Raw genomic sequence first — 26,983 nt, forward strand, 5'->3', positions numbered from 1 at the left:
TTATCAAACAGCCTTTCTGTTTCAGAAGTCGTCCTTAAAGAACGGGGACAAAAAGTCAAACTTTAGTGCAAAGAGCAAGGTATTGAGGCGGGGGCAACATCTTTATATAAGGAATAATTTCTGTCCGTTTTTGGTTTTAACACTGCTCCTTACTTTTAGTTGAGATGTACTTACTTTCATTTGTAACGTAGGTAAATCTGGCTCACCCTCCATGAAAATTTCTCTCCCCCACTGAAAATTTCTCCGTGGAAAGTTCCTCTCCCGTAAGATACGCCCTCCTGGAAAATTCCCCCAGACAATTTCATCCTCGCTGAAAATTGTCCTCCTCCCCTCCGTAAAATTTCTTGTGGACGATTCAGCCTGAAAAAATTCTTCTTGGTATACTTTAATCTAAAAAAAAAAATTAATTTCTAGTTATTTTACTGATCATCCTAGAAATAACCCCCTTCCGTGGAAAATTTTATCGGAAATCCAAACACGCTGAAAATATTCCCTGGAACATTTCCACATGGAAAATTGAGCTGACAAAGAGAAAGTGAGACAAATAAAAATAATTTCTCATAGGAATTCTGTCAAATCCCCCCAATGCAATATTTTTTTCGGAAAGTTTACCCCCCCCCCGGAAATTTCCATCCCTGCTTGAAAGTCTTCCCTTGGGAAACCCACCCCAAGTAAAAATCCCCCAAACCCGAAAAATGCAGGTATGTTTCCCAATAGTAAATACTACACGCCAGTCATGGACAAATTTATAACTTACTGCCCTTTTTTCCCCATGGGCTATGGGTGGTCAAGTTATCCATAAGGTCATAGTTATTGGATTTTTTAACAATGTCGAACAAAATGGCTGCCTCAAGTTTCGATCCCACGACTTGGGGGAAAAAAGGGGCATGAGAGGGAGACTAATTGCCCTCTAATCGTTTTGGTCGCCTAAAAAGGGTACTAGGACCTTATGCACCATCTCTCCGTCTTCTGAGACCATTATTTCAATGCGATCACCCCTGGAAAAACAACACAAATGAATACGCCTCCATGATCTTTCTTCTGGCAAAAATTGCGAAATTCCACATTTTGAATATAAGACCTTGGAACTTCTACAGTGAGGTTCTATGATGCGCTAAATCTGGTGGAGTGATTTTCATTAAGAGTCTCTGACTTGTAGGGAGTGTTTACCCCCTTTTTCAAAAATCGGAAAAATTTTCTCAGGCTTGTAGCTTATGATGAGTAGCACTAAAAATGATGAATTCTGTTTATTTGGAATCAAACAGCTCGTGGTAACGAACTGTAGTAAGGAGCGACCCGGCTCAATAGTAACCAAAACTCTAAAAAATGGAATTTTGATATCAATAGCTACATAAAAAGAATCGCATTTTAATGCTGATTTTAAATATAGTTTAATCAAGTTTAGTCTTACCCAAATTTAGTATTGCCAATAGCTACATCAAAAGAATCCCGTTTTGATGCTGATTTTAAATATATAAGTTTCATTAAGTTTAATCTTACACATCAAAAGTTACGAGCCTTAGAAAATTTGCCTTATTTTAGAAAAATAGGGGGAAACAACCCCTAAAAGTCATAGAATCTTAACAAAAATCACACCAATGGCCATCTCAGAATTTTGATCCGGTGACTTTGGGAAAATAATTATTGTGGTAGGGGGCCTAGGTGCCCTCCATTTTTTGGTAACTGAAAAAGGGCACTAGAACTTTTCATTTCCGTTATAATGAGCCCTCTCTCAAGATTCTAGGACCACTGGGTCGATACTGTCACCCCTGGAAAAAAAACAACAAACAAACAAACAAATAAACACGCATCCGTGATCTGCCTTCTGGCAAGTTTTTTACTGTTTTAAAAAGTAGAGTTAAGAGAAAGAGTCAAACTTTAGCGTTAAGAGCGGGGCGGTGATGAGAAAGCAGCCCCATTCATATACGAAGTAATTTCTGTTCGTTTTAGGTTTTAATGTCGCTTCTTACTTTCTGTTAAAAAACTTATTTTTTTTATTTAATCAGCTTAATAAGCCAATTCTTTTGGTATATTCATTGATATCAAGATTCTGTTGTTTAGAGTTCCGGTTATTATTGAGCCGAGTCACTCCTTCCGTTTTTGTAGAGTTCGTTACTACGAACTGTTTGATTAAAAAAAGACAACAAAGATGGATGGCCCATCTTGGGGTCTCAGTGTGTTCTGGTATTTTTCTGTCCTAGCAACAGTGTTGAATATTTATTGAAGCTATTTACTTATAGTTTAGAGAAGCACTCATGGCCAACATGAAATTCAAGTATGTCTGCTAACTTTTCTGTAATTTTTCTTATAGTTTGATGAGTCGAATGTATACTTACTGGAACACTCAAAGTATTGGAAAGACCGATGTTGGCAAACTTCCAGGCTATCTAAAAGCTTAACATCGGATGACGAGGAAAACGCAAAACTTAGAAATACGCTTTTTTCAGAATTCCATGCCTCAGAGTTAAAAACAAGAACCCTTGATACCTTAGAAGAAAGTCTATTTGAGGTAAGATTTATAACACTTTCTATAGCACTTTTATGCAAGGAAATGAATATTGGAAACCTTAGAAGAAAGCCAATTAGAGGTAAGATTTCTAATAATTTCTATATCTCGCTTTTCTATAGTTGAGGACAAGACCTTTTGATACTTTAAGAGAAAAGTTTTTAAGGTAAGATTTCTAACGATTTCTATAGCTTGCTTTTCTATAGTTAAAGACAAGAAAATTTGATATCTTAGAATAAAGCCTATTAGAAGTAAGATTTCTAATACTTTCTATAACTTTTTATACCTTACGTTTTGTTCACAAGTATAGAAATTTGTATGAAAGTTTTATGCAACTTTTTTGTTTCGGAACAAAGAAACAAGAAACAAACAGTGGACGTTGTATTTGACAATGCAGGCATTTCTCTTTCAAGACATATGTCATATAAACTAGATGCAATGGACAGTAAAACTATTAGAAAGCTCTGCTTCCTTAGTAATTCAAAAGAATTTATGCTGCATGACATAAATTTTAAACATTGAGAAAAACAAGGAATTTTTTCATGTTTTCCTAATGTATTAAAACAAGAGCTAAGAGCTCATATGGCACTTGTGACGAGGCGAGAAGAGCTAAGAGCCAAGAGATCATATGGTATGAGCTCTAACAAAATTCTATGAATCAATAGATTGATTTAAAAACGAAAATAAGAGGCTTAATGCCGGTCAAGATTTAAAATAAGAGCTCTGAGTCACAAAGTCCTTCTAAATATCAAAATTCATTAAGATCCGATCACCCACTCGTAAGTTATAAATACCTATTTTTTTCTAATTTTTCCTCTCCCTTTTGCCCCCCAGATGGTCGAATCTGGGAAAACGACTTTATCAAGTCAAATTGTGCACTCCCTGACACGTCAACCAATTTTCATCGCCCTATCACGTCCAGAAGCACCGAACTCGCCAAATCACTGAACCCCTCCCCCCAACTCCCCCAAAGAGAGCAAATCCAGTACGATTCTGTCAATCACGTATCAAGGACATTTGTTTATTCTATCCACCAAGCTTCATCCCGATTCCTACACTCCAAGATTTCCCCCTCCAAATCCCCACAATGTCAAAAGATCTGGTCGGGATTTGAAATAAGAGCTCTGAGACATGAATTCCTTCTAAAAATCCAATTTCATTACGATCCGATCATCTATCCGTAAGATATAAATACTCCAATTTTCATGTTTTCCAAGAATTCCGGTTCCCCCCTCCAACTCCCCCGAATGTCAAAGGATCTGGTCGGAATTTGAAATTAGAACTTTAAAGCACAAGATCCTTCTAAATATCAAATTTCATTAAGATCTGGTCACCCTTTCGTAAGTTACAAATACCTCAATTTTCAATATTACCCCCCCCCCCAATTCCACCAAAGATAGCAGATCCGGTCCAGTTATGTCAGTCACGTATCTTAGACAGGTTTCTACTCTTCCCATCCAGTTTCATCCTGATCTCACCGCTTTAAGTATTTTCTAAGATTTCCGGTCCCCCCAACTGCCCCCCCCAATTACGCTTGATCCGGTTGAGATTTAAAATAAGATATCGGAGTTACGAGGTCCTTCTAAATATGAAGTTTCATGAAGATCCGATCACTCCTTCGTAAGTTAAAAATACGTCATTTTTCTTATTTTTCAGAATTACCCCCCCCCCCCGCAATTGAGCGGATCCGTTCCAATTATGTAAATCACGTATGCAAGACTTCTGCTTATTTTTCCAACCAAGTTTCATCCCAATCCCTCCAATCTAAGCGTTTCCCATCATTTTAGGTTTCCCCACCCCAAACTTCCCCCAATGTCACCAGATCCGGTCAGGATTTAAAATAAGAGCTTTTTGACACGATATCCTTCTAAAATCAAATTTCATGGAGATCCAATCACCCGTTCGTAAGTTAAAAATACCTCATTTTTTCTAATTTTTCAGAATTAACCCCCCCTCAACTACCCCAAAGAGAGCGGATCCGTTCTGGTTATGTCAATCAAGTATCTAGGACTCGTGTTTTTTTTCCACCAAGTTTAATCCCGATCCCTCCCCTCTAAGTGTTTTCCAATTTTTAGGTTTCTCCCTCCCAACTCCCCCCCCCCAATGTCACCAGATCCGGTCGGGTTTAAAATAAGAGCTCTGAGCCACGATATCCTTCTAAATATCAAATTTCATTGAGATCCGATCACCCGTTCGTAAGTTAAAAAGACCTCATTTTTTTTTATTTTTCAGAAATACCCCCCCCCCCCAAACTACCCAAAAGAGAGCGGATCCGTTCCGTTTATGTCAATCATCTATCTAGGACTTGTGTTTATTTTTCCCACCATGTTTCATCCCGATCCCTCCACTCTAAGTGTTTTCCAAGTTTTAGGTTTCCCCTTCCAACTCCCCGCCCCCATCACCAGATCCGGTCGGGATTTAAAATAAGAGCTCCAAGACACGATATCCTTCTAAACATCAAATTTCATTGAGATCCGATAACCCGTTCGTAAGTTGAAAATACCTAATTTTTCTAATTTTTAAGAATTACTCCCCCCCCCAACTACCCCAAAGAGAGCAAATCAGTTCCGATTATGTCAATCATGTATCTGGGACTTGTGCTTATTTTTCCCATCAAGTTTCATCCCGATCCCTCCACTATAAGTGTTTTCCAAGATTTTAGGTTCCCCCCCCCTCCAACTCCCCCCAATGTCATCAGACCCAGTCGAGATTTAAAACAAGAGCTCTGAGACACAATATCATTCCAAACATCAAATTTCATTAAGATCCAATCACCCGCTCATAAGTTAAAAATACTTCATTTTTTCTATTTTTTTTCTATTTTCATTTTTTCCAAACATCAAATTTCATCAAGATCTGATCAACCGTTCGTAAGTTAAAAATACTTCAATTTTTCTATTTTTTCGAATTAACGGGCTCCCCCACTCCACCCCCCAGATGGTCAAATCGGGAAAACAACTATTTTAATTCAATCTGGTCCGGTCCCTCATACGCCTGTCAAATTTCATCGTCCTAGCTTACCTGGAAGTGCCTAAAGTAGCAAAACCGGGACCGACAGACCGACAGACCGACAGACAGACCGACAGACCGACAGACAGACCGACAGACCGACAGAATTGGCGACTGCTATATGTCACTTGGTTAATACCAAGTGCCATAAAAAGATGAATACGAACAGCGGTATTTTTGTTTTGATGGAACTTTTTTGTTTTTTTTGTGATAAAAAATTTGGATTCAAAAAAGGTACTTCCAAAATCCAAGAAAGGATATGGAGTAATCTTTACTACTCCTCCTCCCTCCTAATTAGTGTCGCTTTTCCGAGGGGCGGAACCTCTGTGAAATAATGTACTGCAATTTTCTTAGGTTAGAGTAGCTACGGATAAGACAAGAATGTTTCATTCTTATGACTTCACATTTTTGGCTCTTAAGGAGGGTAGTGCAGCTGATGGGAGTTCATCAAGGAATCTTTGTTCCCAATTTGTGTCTCATATTACAGAGAAAAGGCATTTCTAATCAAAAGAATTGTCAAAGAACCTTCGTGGTATAAAAGGATCTTGCACAGGGATTGCTGGAAAGGTTCTGTACATATCTAGATCAACGACCTCTTGGACAAACTCAATCCTTTTCCAGGAGGCTTAAGATGGGTTTATAAGTGTTCCTATTTTGCAATTATTTATCTTGTTCAAATACTCTGTTGTGATTAAATACCTTATTTTCAATAAATTTCAGTGTCACTAGACACATCTAGGAAAATTCACTCCCAGAAAACCCACTTCATAAAACTTACGCTTAAAAAACTGGCTTCACCGAGGTTTTCCAAAAAGAAAACTTCCCCTGAAAAACTTGCTCCAAGATAATTCATTCCAACAAAACTCGTCCTCAGGGAAAGCTAAATCCTGGAAAACCCACCTCCATGAAACTTGAGCTATCAAAAAGTCAAAATAAAGAGTGGTATATCATCTGATGCAAGAAAAAAAAATGTTTGATACATGATATATTCTTTTAATTTTTAAAAGAAAAGATTTAAAGAATTGACATTTCTTTACAGCATCTGTGACGACAAAAAAAGCAGTAGCCAGTTTGGTAATGACACGTTTGGCGATGATTGACAAAATAATGACCTGAAAATATTTTGTAAAAGAGTGTTTCAGCAAATGTTTTCAAAAAAATCATGCTTGATAATTTGCATACTGATTAGAAATACATAGAAAATAAATTTCTAATTGAAACAATAGTGATAAAAAAGGATATTTTTCGCAAAATATTTAATCAAACTCAGATACAATGGAATATTCCAAGTTACGCGCCTCAGCTGTTTAACTGAAGAAGAATATGTTAGTGAAAGATACAGTTTCCGCAGAATTCCCAAACACCTGACATTTCATGCATGTCCAGAGACTTTTTCATATTACTCTGGCGTTTAGTCGCTTCCACACCGGATTTACGCTGTCTAATATCAACTTAATTTGTGACCCAATGACTTAATATTGCCAAGCGGCTAATCTTTCATACGCATAACTTTAGCTAACTCATACGTGTGACTTTGAACATTAAAGGCATTAAATTAGGTTTAGATTCTTTTTCTGCAGTGTTTAAATGAGGTTCCTGAGTCCCTGGGGATCATGGACAGTTCTAAGGAAACATTTAAGGATCATCAAATCATATCAACTTAGGAACTTCGAAGTTCTACTGGAGATTCCACAAAAATAAAAGCTGGGAACTCCCGTAATTTCCATCTTCGGAAAGCTTTTGTTCTGCTAATAAAAATTTATGCGTGATACTTCTATGGTGATAAAACTAAAGTTAGTTTTGCGGTACACAGAACTTTCGGGTCTTCATTTGTGGTAGATATTGACTTATTATGGTATGCGGGACAGCTAAAAATATATAAGCTAAGTATACCAATTGCTACTTCGTTCTATCAGTATTATCAAAAAAGTAGTATAGATAGCATGACGGTATTTTCTTTTACCAATGGGATGCTTCCCGAGGCTATAAGAAATCTGCAAAATATATAGCAAACTCAAAGTGCTGAATCTGAAAAGCCATAGCTAGTTTCCGTTTTTTTAAGAGTAGACTACCATAGTCTGCTGCAGCATAGAAAGACTTATATACATTTTTAAATTTCAATGAATAAAATTAAATCCACGAACCAATTTTAGGGACTGTCTGGAATTTACCAAGTCTTCTCTGATGGAAAGTTTATGGTTATTCAAAGATTTGTCTCTGTACCTTTACTACAATCAAAAATCAAAGAGTGTGATAAGAGGGAAACTGATGCCAATGTAGAAGAAAATATATTATCAACTTCACCTAACACTTGTCGTTTCTCGGGGTTCTTTTAGTTTAAAATAGTGTAATTGATGCGATCGAAGTAATTGAAAAAATCCATGCAGTAATAAGTGTCGGATCTCAATATCTGAAAAAAACAAAAACACAATGATAAAGTTTGAAAAAAGAGACAATAAGAAACGCCAAACGTTAGATGGTGGTTTTTTGATAGTTGTGTCAGCTCCCACTCTTAAAAGTTACCCATTCCACAAACAATAATAGGGCATCATGCTTTTACTGTCTGGTGTGACGAGTGTTTGCTAGTTCTGTCAGTATAAATTGAACATTACCAATGAAATTTATTAAAATCGGCCCAGTTGTGTAAAAATGATTACAAAATATAAATAAATAATGAAAGGTTGGTAAAATCTGCCCAAAGTAGACAACTTTCGACCATATTTGCTGTAGTTAGGGCTGAGAAAATATTCAACTAAAGTGAGAAATAATTAAAATAGTCAGTTTACTTGACTTTTTTCTCTAACGAAACTTAAATTCTTGGCCATAGAGTTTTGCGGAGGCTATATGATGACATTCTCATTTTTTTTATGGGTTATATTTATTAGTGAATTAAATGTCATACGAAACAAAATATTGAAATAATAAAAGAAAAGAAGAGAAAAAACTACAAGGAGGATATTTTTCGACCAGTAGATAAATTAAGAACAAAGCAGGTGTTTCAGCAAAGACAATCACTAAGCCGTTTTCGTATGTCTTTCACAGCCAATGGTGTCTATAAGCCTATTTACCAATTATCCTTATTGTTATTTTAACTCTTGTTTGTCATTCGTTTCTTCTTTTTTTTCTACGTTATGTATATCCAAGGCTGTCTCAGATAATTTACGTATTATCCTCATTGTTATTTTGACTTTTGGGTCCTTTTTTGACTTTTTGACTCAGATCCTATTTGAATGAATTGTAAAATTAGTCTACACATTGAAGTAAAAAAAATAAGATGGTTTATTTGTATGCTACAATTTACATAGGCAATGACAATTTACTATGCATAATACTTAGCTTAATACTACATTTGAGTGACAGGACGTTTTGCAAGCCAATCCTTGATAGCAGGTATGTTTGCCACCCTATCAGTATTTTCTTTGCTGTTGGTGCCAAGCTGAAGTCATAGAGTTGAGGTGCATGAACCATCAGGTCATGAATAAAATTGAATAAAAATAAGTCGGCCCATGTAATCTGGAAATGGGACACTGAATTAAATTACTAACGCTATAAGTTAGTATTGAAATTATGCTAGTATTTTTTTTTATTCTTAAGTTAATCCCATACACAAAAACAATAAGTGACCGATATTACTATTGTTTTGATAAACAGTAATAATGTAAACTTTTAAATTTTGCTTAATTGTATTTTCGCTTAAATTGGAAAAGAAGACGCGATTTTTTCACTGCTTTCGAGATTTGGTCTCATAAAAGTTAACAAATATTTTCTTAACAAAGTACTATATTACCAAAAAAAAACTTTCATTGAATTTTCAAAATTAAATGCTCAAATCTTAGCATTAAGTATTAAGTATTAAGGTTTTCTATTTTGTACCAAATAACTAGAAATTAGTTTCAATTTTAAGTAATTAGTTTGCTAATTTTAATAAGTTCCCTCCATCAGGTGTGTAGCCAGGGAGGAGGAGGCTACTGAGTTTAAACACTTCCCCCTTCTCCAAAGTATTTCTCAGACTTGTAATTGGAGATAAACAGGAAAAAAACTATTACTCATAGAAAAAAACTTAAATATGTTTCTCCAACTGGATCCGGTCTTAAGAATATTAAATAAAAAAAAAACAAGTTTTTTAACTGAAAGTAAGGAGCGACATTAAAACTTAAAACGAACAGAAATTACTCCGTGTGTGAAAGGCGCTGTTCCCTCCTCAACGCCCCGCTCTTTACGCTAAACTAATTTATTGTTCTATAAAGTAGAATTGAGAGAAAGAGTCAAACTATAGCGTAAAGAGTGAGATATTTAGAAGGAGAGGGATTCTCATGTGCGTATTAATTTCTGCTCGTTTTAAGTTTTAATGCTGGTCCTTACTTTCAGTTGAAAAAAACTTTTCATATTTATTTTTTCATTGTTTTTGTTTTAAATAATGTTAGACAATCCTGCACCCTCTTCATGGAAATTCTCTTCCCCACGACAAATTCCTACATGGAAACATCCTCCCATGTAACCCTCTCCCCTCGACCCCCTCCCAACCAAAAAAATCCCCCTGAAAATGTCTGTACACTTTCCAATAACCATTACTATATTTAAACACTGGTCAAAGTTTGTAACTTGCAGCACCTCCCCCGAGGACTGCGAGGGATTAAGTAGTCCCCAAAGACATAGTTATTAGGATTTTTGACTATGTTGAACAAAATGGCAATCTCAAAATTTTGAATTGTTGACTTTGAGAAACAAATGAGCAAATGACTTTGAGAAACAAATGAAAACATTGGAGGTGCCCTCCAATGTTTTCGATAACTTAGAAAGGGCAGTAGAACTTTTAATTTCCATTAGAATGAGCCCTCTCACGACATTCTAGGACTAATGGGTCGATACAATCACCCCTAAAAAAAACAACAAAAAAAACACGAACCCTTGATCTGGCAAAATATACGAAATTCCACATTATTGTAGATAGGAGCTTGAAACGTCTACACTAGGATTCTTTGATACGCTGAAGACGATGGTGTGATTTTCGTTAAGATTATATGGCTTTCAGGGTCTTTTTCTCCTATTTTCTAAAATAAGGCAAATTTTGTCAGGCTCGTAACTTTTGATAGTTAAGATTAAATTTGATTAAACTAATATATTTAAAATCAGAATAAAGATCAGATTTTTGGGACATATCTATTAGTTTTAAAATTCTGTTTTTTAGAGTTTTGTTTACTATTTAGCCGGGTTGCTCCTTACTACAGTTTGTTACCACGAGCTGTTTGATAGGTTAAAGCAATCACTAAACTCACTTGAGCAAGAATTTATTGGGTAAACCGTCTCCCTGAACAAATTTCCTCCGACTACCACTTTATCTAACAAAATTCAGTATTTAAAAAAATCTTAGTTTTTCAGCCAATTGGGCTTCCTTCTGACACGCACGCAGGAGGGGGGGCCTTCGGGACCGCCTCCCCCCGAAATTTTTTGAAATGTTTAATTTCCCCATGGTTTCTGGGGATTTCTGGCAAAAGTAGGACATTTATCAAGAATCTAGATACATGTGTGAAGCCCTTTTTGGGGGGATTTTACAGCATGCAATTACCGGTCAAGTCAAGCCCAATTATTAGCCCATTTTCTGTCTAACTTTTTACCCTTTTTGATGTAATTAGCAAGTAAACTGTTATTTTTTTGTAAAGAGAATTTGCTTTCTACAGCAAAATAGAACTATCCTTGATATTAGGGCGTTTATCCCTCCCTTTTCAGGATAAAGTACAGCTTTTAATGGATCAATTTCGGAAACTATCATTTTCATTACAATCTCCGTTTTTGCAATAGAAGAACTACCCCCCACAGCACCAGTATTGCGCTGTTAACCCTAAAATTTCCCTTTCAGTGGGATATAATAGACATATCACTGGTTCTAAATCGCTATGAACGTAAACTGAGCCTAAAACGTACTGTTGAGGCTTCAGTCTTCTTCTCCCCCCCCCCATCCGCTACAGTACTACAGATTTAAAGTTAATCTGGATTTTCCGATATACGTGCTGTTTGCATTACTAAATAAAAAAAGTGCTACTTTATATCTGTTGTTTCGAAGGTTTTGGCCCCCCCCAAAAAAATTCTGCGTACGTGCCTGGCTTCCTTGTGCACGCTTGTTATAGGATACTCCTCTTGTCTCTATTAATGAGTTTTATTTTGTTTGAGCTCTCAATACAAAATCAAAAAATAAACTATAATGTCCATACCTGATTTCCAACTGCATATTCACCACCATTGCCAGCTATGAACTTTTCTAGGGACAGTATCTGCTCACTTAGTTTACCAATATGCTTTTTGCATTCATCTTCAAGAGCTTCTGGATTTTCCTGTTTTACTTTTACAATCACTTTCAAGGCTGCAGGATAAAAATAAACAAACATGCATACACACAACTCGTTTTTATATAGATAGATAGATAGATAGATAGATACAATACAAATTAACTGCGTAAAACTTGCGAATATACAACATTCTTCGCTTTTTTATATAGATAGATAGATAGATAGATAGATACAATACAAATTAACTGCGTAAAACTTGCGAATATACAACATTCTTCGCTGTCCAATTGTCGCTGCATATAAATAGATTGTCAGGTTTACCGACCCTCGAACATGCAACGTACAATTGTCCATGGGAAAAACAATCAGTATTAAGATCTATACCACATTTTTCTAATGGACCTTGAGCCTTATTAATGGTGATTGCAAATGCTAATCGAATTGGGAATTGCAATCTTTTAAATTGAAAAGGCAGATCCGTTGGAATCATGGGAATGCGAGGAATAAGAACAGCCTCACCCTCAAAAGGCCCTGTCAAAATTGTGGCCTCTATTAGGTTTTCCATTGTTCTTTTTACGGCAAGTCGCGTGCCATTGCAAAGCTTTGGTGGGTTGATATTTCTTAAAAGTATTATTGGTACGCCTATTTTTAGTTGTAGCACGTGTGGTGGAAACCCTGAAAGATCTATGGAATTTAAAAATTCAGATGGATAATTAACCGCTTCATTTGGTTCCAAAACTGTGTCGACTGACTTGTAAAGGACTGCCTGGTCTCGAATCTTGGTCAAAACAATATTGTTGATTTCGTGGACGTCTATATTTTTGGTTGTGAGAATCGCTCTTTCACTTAGCCATTTATTATTTTTATAATTGTTTAGAATATTCGGAAATACTTTTTCAATCAATTCATTTTTGGACGTCACTAAATTGCAGAAATCAACAGGTAGTTGTATACGTCCTGAAATTGAGTCTACTGGGAGCTTTCCGTTTCCAATTGCCAGCAATTGATCTGAAAATGTTTGACCAGAGTCATCGTTTTGCAATCGGACACGCATATTTGTAGTTAATTTTAATATTTTTAGGTGTGGACATTGGGACACAAATGACGACCGGGACATAGGGAATATAAATGACGAGCGGGACACTCAAAGAGAAAGCGACCGGGACACAAGGAATGTTCTATTAGCAATCTCCATCAACAAAGCACCGGGACACAAATGACGACCGGGACACAGGAAATATAAATGACGACTAGGACACTCAAAGAGAAATTACAGACCGGGACACCGGAACACAAATGACTACCGGGACAAAAATAACAACCGGGACACAGGGAATATAAATGACGACCGCGACACTCAAAGAAAAATTACAGACTGGGACACCAGGACACAAATGACGACCGGGAGACAGGGAAACAACAATAGCGGGGACGCCGGGGGGCACAGGGGGATATATAAATGACGACGGGGACACAGGGAATGTTCGATTAGCAATCACCATCAACAAAGCTCAAGGGCAATCATTAGAATAATGAGGTATAGATCTGAATACATATTGTTTTTCCCATGGACAATTATATGTTGCATGTTCAAGAGTCTTGTTTACCGACCCTCGAACATGCAACGTACAATTGTCCATGGGAAAAACAATCTATATTAAGATCTATACCGCATTTTTCTAATGATTGCCCTTGAGCTTTGTTGATGGTGATTGCAAATACTAATCGAATTGGGAATTGCAATCTTTTAAATTGAAAAGGCAGATCCGTTGGAATCATGGGAATGCGAGGAATAAGAACAGCCTGACCCTCAAAAGGCCCTGTCAAAATGGTTGCCTCTATTACGTTTTCCATTGTTTTTTGTTTTTTTTACGGCAAGTCGCGTGCCATTGCAAAGCTTTGGAGTGTTGATATTTCGTAACAATATCATTAGTACGCCTATTTTTAGTTGTAGAACGTGTGCTGGAAACCCTGGGAGATCCAGGAAATTTAAAAATCCAGATGGATAATTAACCGCCTCATTTGGTTCCAGAACTGTGTCGATTGACTTGTAAAGGACTGCCTGGTCTCGAATCTTGGTCAAAACAATATTGTTGACTTCGTGGACGTCTTTATTCTTGGCTGCCAGAATCGCTCGTTCTTTTAGCCATTTATGATTTTTATAATTGGTTAGAATATTTGGAAATACTTTTTCAACCAATTCATTTTTGGACGTCACTAAATTACAGAATTCAGCAGGCAGTTGTATACGTCCTGAAATTGAGTCTACTGGGAGCTTTTCGTTTCCAATTGCCAGCAATTGATCTGAAAATGTTTGACCAAAGTCATCGTTTTGCAATCGGACACGCATATTTGTAGTTAATTTTAATGTCTTTACGTGTGACCATAAATTAGAATTTTTCAGGCAAGCATTCATTTCGTCTGCAGGGGTTGATCTAGGTATTATAGGTAATGTTTGTCTGAAATCTCCCGTAAGCAATATTAATGTACTTGCCAAAGGGTTTTGAACTCCCTCGCAAATCTCTCAAAGATTGATCCAGAGCCTCGAGCGATTTTTTGTGTGCCATTGTGCACTCGTCCCAAATAATAAGTTTGCATTGCTGCAACTTTACCCATCCCAGATGATTTAGAAATATTGCATGTGGGAGTTTCTGTAGAATGAAAATTCAGAGGCAATTTCAAAGCGGAATGAGCAGTTCTTCCACCAGGCAGCAATGTTGTAGCTTTCCGTACGACTCAATTGCCAACGCTATGTCATTTTTGGATCGAATTGATGCCAGAATCAATTTTATCACAAATGTTTTGCCAGTACCTCCTGGTGCATCCATAAAGAAGATTTATCCAACGTTGTTATCGACACAATGCATTATCTTATCATAAATGTCCTTTTGCTCAGACGTTAACTTAGAAATGTTATTTTGTACATACGACAATAGATCACTCGTGCTGTAACTTCGTTCACGATCCAATTCTAAACATGTTGAAACAGCAGCGTTACGATTAGGTGAAGGCATTCCCAAACCCTGAAGAGGTTTGTTTGCCATACATACGAACAAATCTTCAATAATAACTAAAGTGTACTTATAAATTTCTGACTTATAATCATATCTGACGTCTCTAGCCATTTTCGATGGAGTATATCCTCGGCTATTTTCGATTTATATTTTTCCCATAACTCTGTAGGAGATGAAGGAGAGCAAGTTGTTAGTATGATTCCAAACAATGCACGAATTTGACTTGGAGTTGACGTTTCGCACGCGTCATTGATGCAGTTATCCCAGTGTTGGTCATTCTCCAATAAATTCAGAGATTGGCATGCACTACGGTAAGTGTCATGTATAATACCGTTTACAGTTTTCAAATACTCAAAGGACGTCGGACCGGGTACATTCACCAAAAGCATGCGGAAAAAGAAGCATTCATGTTGATTGAGGTGAATGGTTAGAGTCTTCCTATCGTGGTATCTTTGAAGATGGTAGGTTGGCCGTCGACTGACTTACCCTGTTTTCGACGTTCAAATACTTTATTTTTAGCATTCCACGTGTAATACGAAGGCACTTCAGTATACAGCAGTATTTTTGCAAAAGAATCATTTTGACACAACGAAAAAAAAGCAGTTAACGTTGTATCCGGTGGATTCAGGGCTCTTTGTCGCATGTTGAATTCCGAAAAATAAACACATTGTCCATTCTGTAAATGTACCGCTAAGTGAACAACAGCTGGACTTCGTTCTTGTATTGGGAAATGAAAGAATTCACCAAACAGCTTCATTACTGCTAATGTATCTTCCAGCCTGATATTGTACGATTTAATCGATATCACTGATTTCGGACTGCAAGTCAAAAACTTTCATGTCACTGCCTTTGGTGACGTATTTACATGTGTATTTGATTGCCTTTACGGAGTTACAGTATTCAACGTTTATGTGTGCATTAAATGTTTTTGACAATGAAGGTGAATATGGAACAACCCACTGATTATCTACTTAGATGGTGGTACCGTTATGCTTCTTTATTATTGCTGTTTTACCGCCATCTTCATTCTTCTATATTGTGGGTAACCATCATTGCTAGTAATTGTATTGGGTACTAAAAGTCGAGGATATTGCTTTGTGCACCTTCCTTTGGCCATGCATGGTGATTTTTCATTCAGTGCACCGCAAGGTCCATGTATCATATTTTTTACAACAATATCATATAAGCCGTTATCGACATTTTCAACAGGAATTTCAGCGGAAATCACATCGTCAATTACATTAGAAGTAATTTTATCATGTAGCCAGATTAGAATATGTGCGTGTGGCAATCCTCGTTTTTGCCATTCTACTGAGCACATCCAGCATCGCACTGACCCAAACACTTTAAGTTTTGCTATGTAGTTTATCAGTGATTTCAACTTTTGCCGGAAGACACGGGCCGTAATGTCATGTCTATGAACCGCCGATTGTCCTTGAAGTAAAAGCCGCCGTATCTCGTCCCAAGATTGATTACATGTAAATGTAATAAATAAATTTGGACGACCATAGAGACAAACATAAGCAATAGCATCTTGAGCATATTCATGCATATGACGTGGACTGCCAGCATGTGACGAAGGTAAAATCGTTAATCTTCCAACGTTTGTGGTATTACCGTCATTTACAACTGCATCTCGCAAATGAATGTATTGTTCAGAGCGGAGCTTGGTCTGATTCAGACGGATAAATAGCAAACGTTCTGATTCAATTTTTGCATACATATCAACGATGTATTGGTGAAAAAGTAGACGGCATTTTAAAATATAATTGTCTTCATCCTGGCGAATCATTAGTCTATAGGAATAATAATGCATTGCCCTGCATTTCTCATCCGTTTGTTTGTTAGTGGATGGATCTTGCAATTTATTATTAAAGTGATAGCCGTCGGCTCCATCCCGAAAAATGATAGGATATTGTAGGTCATCGTAGCATCGATAAGTTTCAGCAATTCTTACCAGGTGATTTCTCTTGGAGACGCAAGCTTGTTTTCACGCTGTTGTTGTGGTTCCTCGGCACGCTTTCTTTTCATACTTTCTCTATTAGCCGCAAGCCTGTTTTCACGCTGTTGTTGTGATTACTGGGCACGCTTTCTTTTCATACTTTCTCTATTATCCGCAAGCCTTTTGGCATAGACTCTTTGAGCAGCTTCCTCGGCTGTTGCCATTGTAGGTTCTTCTGTCATTTTAAAATTAAAAATTTCTCTTTGAAAGGCCTTCTTGTATACTTATAATGACGTCATATACAAAGCCTCATCTTAACAAACATGACGTCAGTCGACAAACAACTTCATGACGGAACAATGCTCAATCTTTATAATGGCGTCAGTCAACAAATATGACGTCAGTCGATAAGCAAACATGACGTCAGTCAACACACAAACAAACAACTCATTTTTATATATATAGATTGATCAATCTTGTAGCAGTTTTGCGTGGAAAATCTATTATATTTTAAAAACTGATCTTTTTTTAATTATAAAAGCTTTTAACCGCATCAATTTCCTTTAAAATGAGCCATTAAACAACTCTCTACGATTTTCCAGCACCAAACTATCTGAGGAAAAAGAGAGAGAGAAAAAATTTTGTGGAAAACGCCTTTGGAGGAATTTCCTTGGCACCTTTGGTTTTATAAAAACAGCTTGAATTTTGCAATCAGAATGAAAAGTAATGTAAGCAGCGTGATACAACTTTGTGGCAAAATATTTCATTATTCAAAACTGTATTTCTGGAATCGTGGTAAATTGCTGTATCCTGGAATTTTTTTTATTTACAATAAGTGACAATTATTTTTTTTTCCCTTCTAGGTTCAAGTCCATTTAGACCTCCCATCTTTTGGTTTAGGAAAATATAAATAACAGGAACTATTTGAAATCAAATCTTTGCTTCCAAGTGTCTTAGAAATTCGGGTGTCGTATAGTAAATATGTCACACGAATTGTGATTTGTGCTCCAAGCTCAGTTTTCTTTAATACTTTTACTTACTACATTTTGCAATTTCTCCCCAAGTTTTTTGCTCGTTTATATTTATTAACTTACCCAAATGTTTTAGCTTCTGATAGTTTTTAAAATTACCTCAATTTAAGTACTGATTATTCAAAGTTAATTTTTCTAAAAAATTCGCAATTATTACAGTAATTTTAATAGTAAGTTAATAAAATTTGGTCAATATTGCTGTTTTGGCTGACTTAGCTCCAAACCCTAAAAAGAGTGAACAGCTATTTTTACTAGGAATTTAGCGTGATGTAACCAACTGTATAAAAAAAAGATAAAGGATACAGCCCTACACCCCTAAAGTCCAAACCTGTCGTGCTGATCTCCGTTTCAAGGCCCTTCAGCCGGGAAGTCCAAATGCGGATTAGGATCGAAACACCCTGTGCTTTCGCACACACTTCCTGCTTAAATTCCCCAAATTGCTCCAGGTACCCATTTAGTACTGGGTCAACTTTGGCTGAGCTTACAGAGTCACACCACTGACCCCACATCCCAAACCAATCGAACCTCCACCCTTCAAGCAAAAAATTTCGAATCTAGCGTGCCAAACACTCGTCTAGGATGATATAGATAACATCAAACAGTTCGTGGTAACGAACTGTAGTAAGGAGCGACCCGGCTCAATAGTAACCAAAACTCTAAAAAATAGAATTTTGATATCAATAGCTACATCAAAAGAATCGCATTTTAATGCTGATTTTAAATAAAGAAGTTTCATCAAGTTTAGTCTTACCCATCAAAAGTTACGAGCCTGAGAAAATTTGCCTTATTTAAGAAAATAGGGGGGAAAACCCCCTAAAAGTCTTAGAATCTTAACGAAAATGACACCATCAGATTCAGCGTATCAGAGAACCCTACTGTAGAAGTTTCAAGCTCCTATCTACAAAAATGTGGAATTTTGTATTTTTTGCCAGAAGACAAATCACGGGTGCGTGTTTATTTGTTTTTTTTTTCTTTTTCCCAGGGGTCATTGTATCGACCAAGTGGTCCTAGAATGTCGCAAGAGGACTCATTCTACCGGAAATGAAAAGTTCTAGTGCCCTTTTTAACTGACCAAAAAAATTGGAGGGCATCTAGGCCCCCTCCCACGCTCATTTTTTTCCCAAATTCAACGAATCAAAATGTTGAGATAGCCATTTTGTTCAGCATAGTCAAAAACCATAATAACTATGTCTTTGGGGATGACTTACTCCCCCACAATCCCTGGGGGAGGGGCTGCAAGTTACAAACTTTGACCAGTGTTTACATATAGTAATGGTTATTGGGAAGTGTACAGACGTTTTCAGGGGGATTTTATTTTGTTTGGGGGTGGGGCTTAGGGGAGGGGGCTATGTTGGAGGATCTTTCCTTGGAGGAATTTGTCATGGGGGAAAAATTCAATGAAAAGGGCGCAGGATTTCCTAGCATTACTATAAGAAAACAATGAAAAATAAACATGAAAACGTTTTTTCAAATGAAAGGAAGGAGTAGCATTGAAACTTAAAACGAACAGAGATTATTACGCATATGAGGGGTTCTAAAAATATTTTAGCATAAAGAGCGAGGTATTTAGGAGGAGATAAATACCTCGCTCTTTATGCTAAAGTATTTTTAGTAATTTCAACTATTTATTCTACGGCCTTTCTGATTCAGGGGTCATTCTTAAAGAATTGGGACAAAACTTACGATTTAGTGTAAAGAGCGAGGTATTAACGAGGATACAAACCCCCTCGTATACATAATAAAAATATAAGATTATGAAAGTTTGTTACGTAAGTTAATTCTTAAGTTACGTATATTTTTTACTAATAAAAACGTTCGTTAAAAATTAAAAGTTCTAGTTGCCTTTTTAAGTAACCGAAAAATTGGAGGGCAACTAGGCCTCCTTCCCCACCCCTTATTTCTCAAAATCGTCCGATCAAAACTAAGAGAAAGTCATTTAACCAAAAAAAGAATTAATATACAAATTTCATTTTAATAATCCATGTGCGGAGAACCAATATCAAACATGCATTAATTCAAAAACGTTCAGAAATTAAATAAAAAAAACTTATTTTTTTAGCCGAAAGTAAGGAGCGACATTAAAACTTAAAACCAACAGAAATTACTCCGTATATGAAATGGGTTGTCCCCTCCGCAATCCCTCGTTCTTCACGATAAAATTTGACTCTTTGCCACAATTCTACTTTTTAAAACAATTAAAAGCTTTAGCGTAAAGAGCGAGGGATTGCGGAGGGGACAACCCATTTCATATACGGAGTAATTTCTGTTCGTTTTAAGTTTTAATGTCGCTCCTTACTTTCGGCTAAAAAAATTAGTTTTTTTTATTTAATTACATATAAAATGCAACAAATGTTCTATTTTGTACAAATTTGTTCCTTATTTTGACTCCTTTGGATTCCTAAGAAACGAACTTTCAATTTCCAATAGCATAAATTCCCTAGCATCAGGCCTTATATTAAGGGTGACCGGAATATAAAACAATATAATAAGTAGGGGCTACATCGTTGTTTAAAAGGGGGCCGTGGAGGACATCTTTATATTTTAATCTATCTCTTGCATGCTATTATTCAGCAACCCCTTCGTGTAGGGATACTGAGGTCCAGCTGCACCCTGATGAGCAAATTCCATTCTGTCACCGTCTAAATATTTTTTCTCGGCGGTACGCCGTTCAATATACTAACAATGCAAATGACTGTTAGTAGTCTTACCAGTGGAGGCAGTGGTTCTCGGTATTGAAAATAGGGAAATGCATATTGAAAATGAAGAACTTCATGTAACAACGTCCTGATCTTTTTCCACAATATTTTTCTAAGCCATAGTATCATTAACATAATACAATATAGTAAATTTGTTGTGTCAACATTACAAGATAAGACTTTTGGATTTCAGTTATCTGTTGAGGGAAAAAAAATCATCTGAAATTCTGAAACAACGAACAATTTGACTATAGACTGAATGAACACAGTGAAAACTTGCAGCTTAAGAAAACAGGTCTTTTTCTGGGCCTATTTGAAGCTCACGCCCCAGAAGTTTCGCCCCTCTATTAAAGTCTCAACCTGTGTGAAATTAACATTATGCAATATAGTAAATTTGTTCTGTCAACATTACTAGATAAGACTTTTGAATTTCAGTTACCTGTTGAGTTAAAAAAAGAAATCATGAGAAATTCTTAAACAACGAACAATTTGACTATAGGCTGAATTTGATACATGTGAAAACTTGCAACTTAAGAAAACAGATCTTCTGGGCCTATTTGTAGCTCACGCCCAAGAGATTTCGCCCTTCTATTGAAGTCTCAACGTCTGTGAAATTTAATCTAATTAGAAAACTTACGCTCAATTAAGTCCATAATAAAGTCCACAATTGCGTCGCACTTAGCAGCTTCAATGTCATTGACTCCAGTCAGATTTGCTACCTTAGCTAAATACCTTGCCACAGCTTTGGATTGAGGCAGTTTCTGTCCATTGACCTCGAGCCACGGAGCCTGCCCAAGAGGACTTTCTAAAAAAATAAGGTTGACAAAAAAGGCCAAACTTTGGCATGCCTTGAAATAATACACCGGTATTGATATCATTCGAGTCACTAATATATTTTAGGTTGAATGCATGAATAAACAAAGTGAAGAAAAATAAACAAGCTCACGCCACTACCACTAACACTTTCCTCACTAGAAATTTGCTATAGTGTTAATCCGCCTGAAACAAACGTACTGATGAACTCACCTCCACTGACAACCATTTTAGAATCTTCCACCCTATCCACCTTCTACGAAACCCTCAAAGGTCCTGTTACGCTCTTTAAGATCCGATACTCACTCATAAAATCAGCACAAAAAGAAAACTTTAAACTCTTAAAGATAAAAATATACTGCCAATTTAAATAGAATTTTATTCCTTTAAAGTGCGTCCAGGCATTTTTAGACAATAATAATTTATCATCTTTTTGAGAGTAATTAATATCTGAGTTATTGCTAGTAGTGTCAGTACAAGAATTACACACCTTCTTGTACCATTCAAAAAAATGCTATATTTGTATTATCTCTCTTTAAAGAAGTTTTCATCTTTTTTTCTGCTACTTGATGAAATGCACCGTTTTGATCTGTTACGAAAATTTAATTACGTATTCTTTTGCTAAAACAAGTATCTTTTTGCTTTCTTCAGTGTAAAAAGCTTCATCCCATTTATATGTTATCTTTTTATCTTTTGAGACAAGATTTGTCTCAGATATGCCACCGTCCACTCAACGATTTTTTTTGTTATTTTCTTTCAGCTTAGCGTGAGACAAGACAAAGAGAAGTGAAAGATTATATAGAAAATATATAATTCGGGTTATATATTTGATCCTTAGGGGGGGGGGTAAAGTATTTGGACAGTGTGAAGTTAGAAAACAATTCTTACTACATAATATTCAGAATAATTGTACCTATTGTAATTGTAACATAGTAGGTATGCAGACCCGCTATACTTTACCCCCACCCCTTGAATGTGCAAATATATAGACTAAACTTGTTTCTAAAGTGTAATATTTTTATCATACTTAGGTATATTTCATTAGGACTGGACATCAGGAAAACAGGTTCTACTTAGATGAAGAATATTAGGTCGGGGGTATATCATATAAGTACCCAAAAGTCATTTATGGCGAAGCACTTTAAAGTCATTCAATAAGCTATTAGAAATTAATAGACAAAATACCTGCTTTATAAGTTGGCCAGTCTTCTCTTTCAAATCGAAAGTCTTCGTAGGGGATTCCAGAATAAGCAAATATTAGTCGAGACAGTTCAGCCCATCCCCTTGCATTAAAATATACTAGTTTATATTTCGACATTTTTGATGACTAGATAGCAACAAACTGTTTCGTAAAAGACAATTTTCAGCTTCGTTATCTTTGCGAAGGTAAGATAAGACTGCAATAATCTTATAGTAATTTAGTTGGTAATTGGTGCTGAAAGAAATCTTAAAAATCCTTATCATAATATTTTGTCATTCCTTTCATTTTCGCAATATTGATATCTCAATATTTCTAATAATTTAAAAAACTAATAATTTTTATTGTCTAATGGCCAATAATTCAGAAAATTTAATAGTTAATTAATAACCTAAGTGAATAATAATAAATAATCATTAAATTTAATGTTTAATTAATAACCTAATTGAATAATAATAAATAATCGTTATATTTATTAGCTATCATAAGATTAGTTATTCTAACGCCGTTTTGTCGGCAACAGCCATGAAAAATTTACCGCTCACAGCAAAAGCTGTAGCCTAGTATAGGCCGAACCACTACTTATAGTAACCAAAAGTATAAAAACGCGTTAAAAACAAAGTGTTCAAAACAAAACCAGAAAAATAGCCATTTTTAGTGGATTTAAGAATGGTAACTGTTTATTTCTATTAGTCTTAATAGTAAGTTTGTTGTTGAAAGAAATTCATGGTAATTTTGAAAAAAAACCTGAGGTCCTCTGGAAAATGGCTTCGTATCGAAGTAAAATTACACACTACATAAGTAGTCTTTTTTCTAAGTGGTCAAATTGCAATACTTTATGTATAACTTTTACACATAAACAAGCCCTTTCACATTAGACTAACGTAATAATCCATTAAAATATCATATTCATTGCACAAAAACATTACAATCACCATAAAAATCACACAACATACATCAACAAACTTCCAAAATTGAAGACATGGGGAGAAGATGGTAGATTTATACTCTGTTCAAGCTTAAAAACCTTATAAGAAAAATCTCTAATTCATTTTCGATTTTTTTATTTGTTTATCCAAAAATGCCATTCTATTGCTACTATATCTGTCATGTAATATAAACTATAAATATACAACGTAAAATTGTTAGCAGAAAATTGAACTAAAAAATTCATGCTAGATATTTACGTAGAATTTAAACTATATTATTTAATTTCTTTTTGTGCTGTTTTCGTTGGAAATTTTGTAATTATACTTCCTGTTTCTCTGTTGTTGTATTAAATTCAAAAAAGAATATTTTTAGCTTTCCTGTTTTTTCTCCTACCTCTTCTGGAATATTACTGTCCTTTTAAATGATATGGTCTATTTTTGGGCATTCATTTGATAGGAAATACAACTACTTACTGTCACATACATTGAGAACTGGATGTATTTTGTTTCTGTGGAGCTTCTCACCCTTCGTAGATTGCCAACATCGCCTCTGTTACAGCTTCTTGATTTTTTGGTATAAAAACACAGTAATAATATTTAAATATATCTTTATATGTACGGTACCTTTTTGAATATACCTTTATGCATACCTTTGTTGTGCTATATCAAGTAACTTTGATGTAAAAAATTTACGGACTCCTATAATTAAAACTTGTTTTTATCCTTTTTTTGTCTTTTGCTTCTTTCTTAAAAGATTTATTTTAAATCATTTTTATTATTTTGTTAAAGGGTAAAACGATGCGATTTTGACTAAAAAATTCCATTGAACCAGAAAAAACGGAATGGAAAATTACATAGAATGTCCTGTCCTGTAAATATGGTATGTCATTTTCAGTAAAAGAAAATTAACTATACTTGGTTTGGTGCAACAGCCACGATTCATCAGAACACGGAGCAAGAGAACATCAGTGAAGAGAAGACGAAGAAATTCTGAACCGCAACTTGTATTTCATTTATCATCCTTAGAAATTCCAATATTGAAATCGGACCGTACTAATTCAAAGAGGGGGTGTATAAAATTTTTATTATAAAAATTGCTGATCCAATACCTCCCCAAATCGATTTTACAGACAAACTGTAACATGCCGCCTACAAATCAGCATTACCTTTAGAAGTGATATTTCCAGATATTAAGCTGATTAGAATCAAGCGTAGCATCTGTCGTATTGGATTGATATTCGATGTAGTCACTCTATTGGGTTCAGAAAGAAGTTTCTTTTTCTTTTTTTTCTACGCTGAAAGATATTTACTTCCTTTCATAAATTAGCCATCTATTCAGTACTTCCAAAATCGGCACATCCCTTTCAGGAGGGGGAGGGTCGAGCTCCTAACTCTTTCAAAACATAAATTGAACTATTTCAAAATTGATCCAGGTTTTCCCCTTGTTCCTTATGTGATACTAATACTCTCATATAAGGTAGCATAGGGTCGCTAGCACAGAAAAGTATGATAGTTATACATTATATTTCCGTCAATAAACTATCTTGGGCAATGGATTAATTTCAAAAGAGAAAGAAAAAAAATCTTCTTCCGATAGATTTAATTATGCATCCTTAAAGATATCAAAATGGATTTCACAATTGGTTATGAGAAATTTCGCTTATATGGCGTTTCTTTAAAAAAGGCACATTCCTACCTTAACGGTACATTAGAGAGAGCTAAAATGGCAGTGCTAAAGTATTAGTAAGCTACTTACGGGGGGCTAGACTCACACTACTACATAGGACCAGAAATAAGAAGATCAAAATTGGAAATCGCACAGGAACCGAATTAAACAAGATCTTTGTAAAAAAAAAAAAAATAGTAGATTTTTGTAAAAAAAATAGGCTAGAATAAGAGTTAATTGGAAAACATTGTCATGAGGCTCGTGAGATGTAAGAGAATTCAATAGAATAAAGCTAGGGAGAAAAGGCTGAGAATCGATGGAGCAGGTAAATGAATATTTCCAGAAAATGCAATTTTTTCTAAAATAAATGTCCCCGTATAATAACATGCTTCAAATAAATCTTTCCAAAATATGTACTTATCATTGCCAATATGCACACCTTTGTTTGGAAAAACAATAACAGTTCATCAGTTACATGCTTCAATCGTTTTTAATTCTGTTAAGCTACGACTTTATAGCATGTTTTATTCGGTTCAACCTATTCTGTTCTAGCATAAATCACGTGGCATACCGTAATGTTTGATTCATGCATCTTTGAGTGACTAATAAGGTCAATTTCCAGTCCACACAGGGAAACTCAGAATAAACAGCCCTTTCCCTTTAAGAATATGTAAGTATACAGGCTAGTAGTAGTAGTAGTAGTAGAACAATTTTATTAGAAATAAAGCACAACATAAGCGAAGCTTGCGAGGCTGTGCTAAATTCAAGGAAAAAAAAGCATATTAAAAAAAAGAAGCAAATATGCTAAGCATATTTCTAGCCACAATTTTTTTATGCTTGTCCCCTTTTGATTTTTGTTTTTAATTCATACGCATTAGGAAAATTGTTGCGGTGGTGGAATCTGCAGTAGAGATTAAAAGGTTTTTCAGAACCATATAAACGTAATTTCATACAGTAGCTTCGAATAAGCTATACTGCATAGAAGCAAAAAAAGTCAAAAATATATTTATAGATGATAAATTTAATAGGTATAGATGATAGATTATTCTATCAACAAATGAAATGACATTATTAATGTAACATCCTTAAAAAGGCTTATGCCAGATATGCCTGGCAAATCTGGCATAAGCCTTTTTAGGATCGTGTAAAAATGATGTAATTTCACTTGTTGATAGATAAGGCTATCATCCATCTATCCAATCCTTCCTCCGGGCAAAACTAAGGTAGATAGTCCTAGAAACCTTAAATTTTTAAGACTGTTACTTATAAGACTTTCCACGTTAACTAAACATTATAATTCTGGTATATGACTTTATTACTTCCTCAATGCTTCAAATATCGAAATAAATAACTGTAAGTATGTTATTAAACCACAAATATACATAAATTCTTATATAATTAAACAGCTGTCTCTGGTCTGGTATCAATCCATTTTTTGATATTTGGTATATTTATGACTGTTTCATGGAGTTTCATCAAATTTGGAAAAGAATCAAGATGTGCTCTGCCAAAACGCTGCCAAAGAAGATCCAGTAATTGGAAATATGCCAGATCCGCCCATGTTATCTGTAAGATTTTAAGTTGAATTTCAGTTTTTCTGAAGATTATAGCAAAATTAGAATACTTAAACCTAGAGCTGCACAAAAATTAGAAAATTTAAACAAGAAGCCGCAAAAAAAAAAAAATTAAAAAGAAGCTGCACAAAAAAAATCAACCAAGAAGCTGCACAAAAATATGGTTCTATCCTAGGTTCTAATGGCATACTGAAAGAAACGACCAGATGGCTAGCACACGTTTCGAAGACGAAGGATGGCAAATTGCCAAGGATTATTCTGTTTGGCTGAAAAGCTGCTTTTCACATGAAAAGCAGGTCGTCCCCGAATAGGGTGGGAAGA

At 35.5% G+C, this 26,983-nt stretch overlaps 3 protein-coding genes across 4 annotated transcripts in view; 1 reads left to right on the forward strand and 2 right to left on the reverse strand.

The window, feature by feature from the left end:
• The window catches only part of LOC136037710 (dynein axonemal heavy chain 10-like), a 205,826-nt gene that overhangs the window by 26,675 nt on the left and 152,168 nt on the right, over window positions 1–26,983 (forward strand). Inside the window, exon 4 of the mRNA XM_065720475.1 lies at window positions 2,312–2,509. Coding sequence (XP_065576547.1) covers window positions 2,312–2,509 — 198 coding nt within the window. The remainder of the gene's footprint in view (window positions 1–2,311; window positions 2,510–26,983) is intronic.
• Window positions 8,777–22,694, reverse strand: LOC136037699 (glutathione S-transferase 1-like). 2 transcript variants are annotated; one of them, XM_065720462.1, is made up of 4 exons: window positions 22,481–22,694; window positions 21,120–21,287; window positions 11,725–11,873; window positions 8,777–9,028 (listed from the first exon to the last, which is right to left on the reverse strand). In XM_065720462.1, exons 1-4 carry the CDS (start codon window positions 22,611–22,613, stop codon window positions 8,813–8,815), a joined length of 666 nt encoding a protein of 221 aa, XP_065576534.1. In that variant the 5' UTR covers window positions 22,614–22,694; the 3' UTR covers window positions 8,777–8,812. The 2 variants fall into 2 exon arrangements, with proteins under 2 accessions (XP_065576534.1, XP_065576544.1); XM_065720472.1 differs by lacking the exon at window positions 8,777–9,028 and adding an exon at window positions 10,447–10,566 and having other exon boundaries at window positions 22,481–22,687.
• Window positions 26,386–26,983, reverse strand: part of LOC136037723 (glutathione S-transferase 1-like) — a 28,723-nt gene continuing 28,125 nt past the window's right edge. The window contains exon 5 of the mRNA XM_065720495.1: window positions 26,386–26,654. Coding sequence (XP_065576567.1) covers window positions 26,487–26,654 — 168 coding nt within the window. The 3' untranslated portion in view covers window positions 26,386–26,486. The remainder of the gene's footprint in view (window positions 26,655–26,983) is intronic.

Source organism: Artemia franciscana, chromosome 2 (assembly GCF_032884065.1).
Source record: "Artemia franciscana chromosome 2, ASM3288406v1, whole genome shotgun sequence".
Lineage (NCBI taxonomy): Eukaryota > Metazoa > Arthropoda > Branchiopoda > Anostraca > Artemiidae > Artemia > Artemia franciscana.

Excerpts from the sequence above, each read along its gene's own strand:
- LOC136037699 (XM_065720462.1), bottom strand. The coding sequence starts at position 22,613 with ATGTCGAAATATAAACTAGTATATTTTAATGCAAGGGGATGGGCTGAA. Across the intron at positions 11,874-21,119 it reads TATTATGGACTTAATTGAGC|CCTTGAAAGTGATTGTAAAA; the intron begins GTAAGTTTTCTA and ends TTTATCCTGCAG. Across the intron at positions 9,029-11,724 it reads AATATGCAGTTGGAAATCAG|ATTACATGGGCCGACTTATT; the intron begins GTATGGACATTA and ends TCCCATTTCCAG.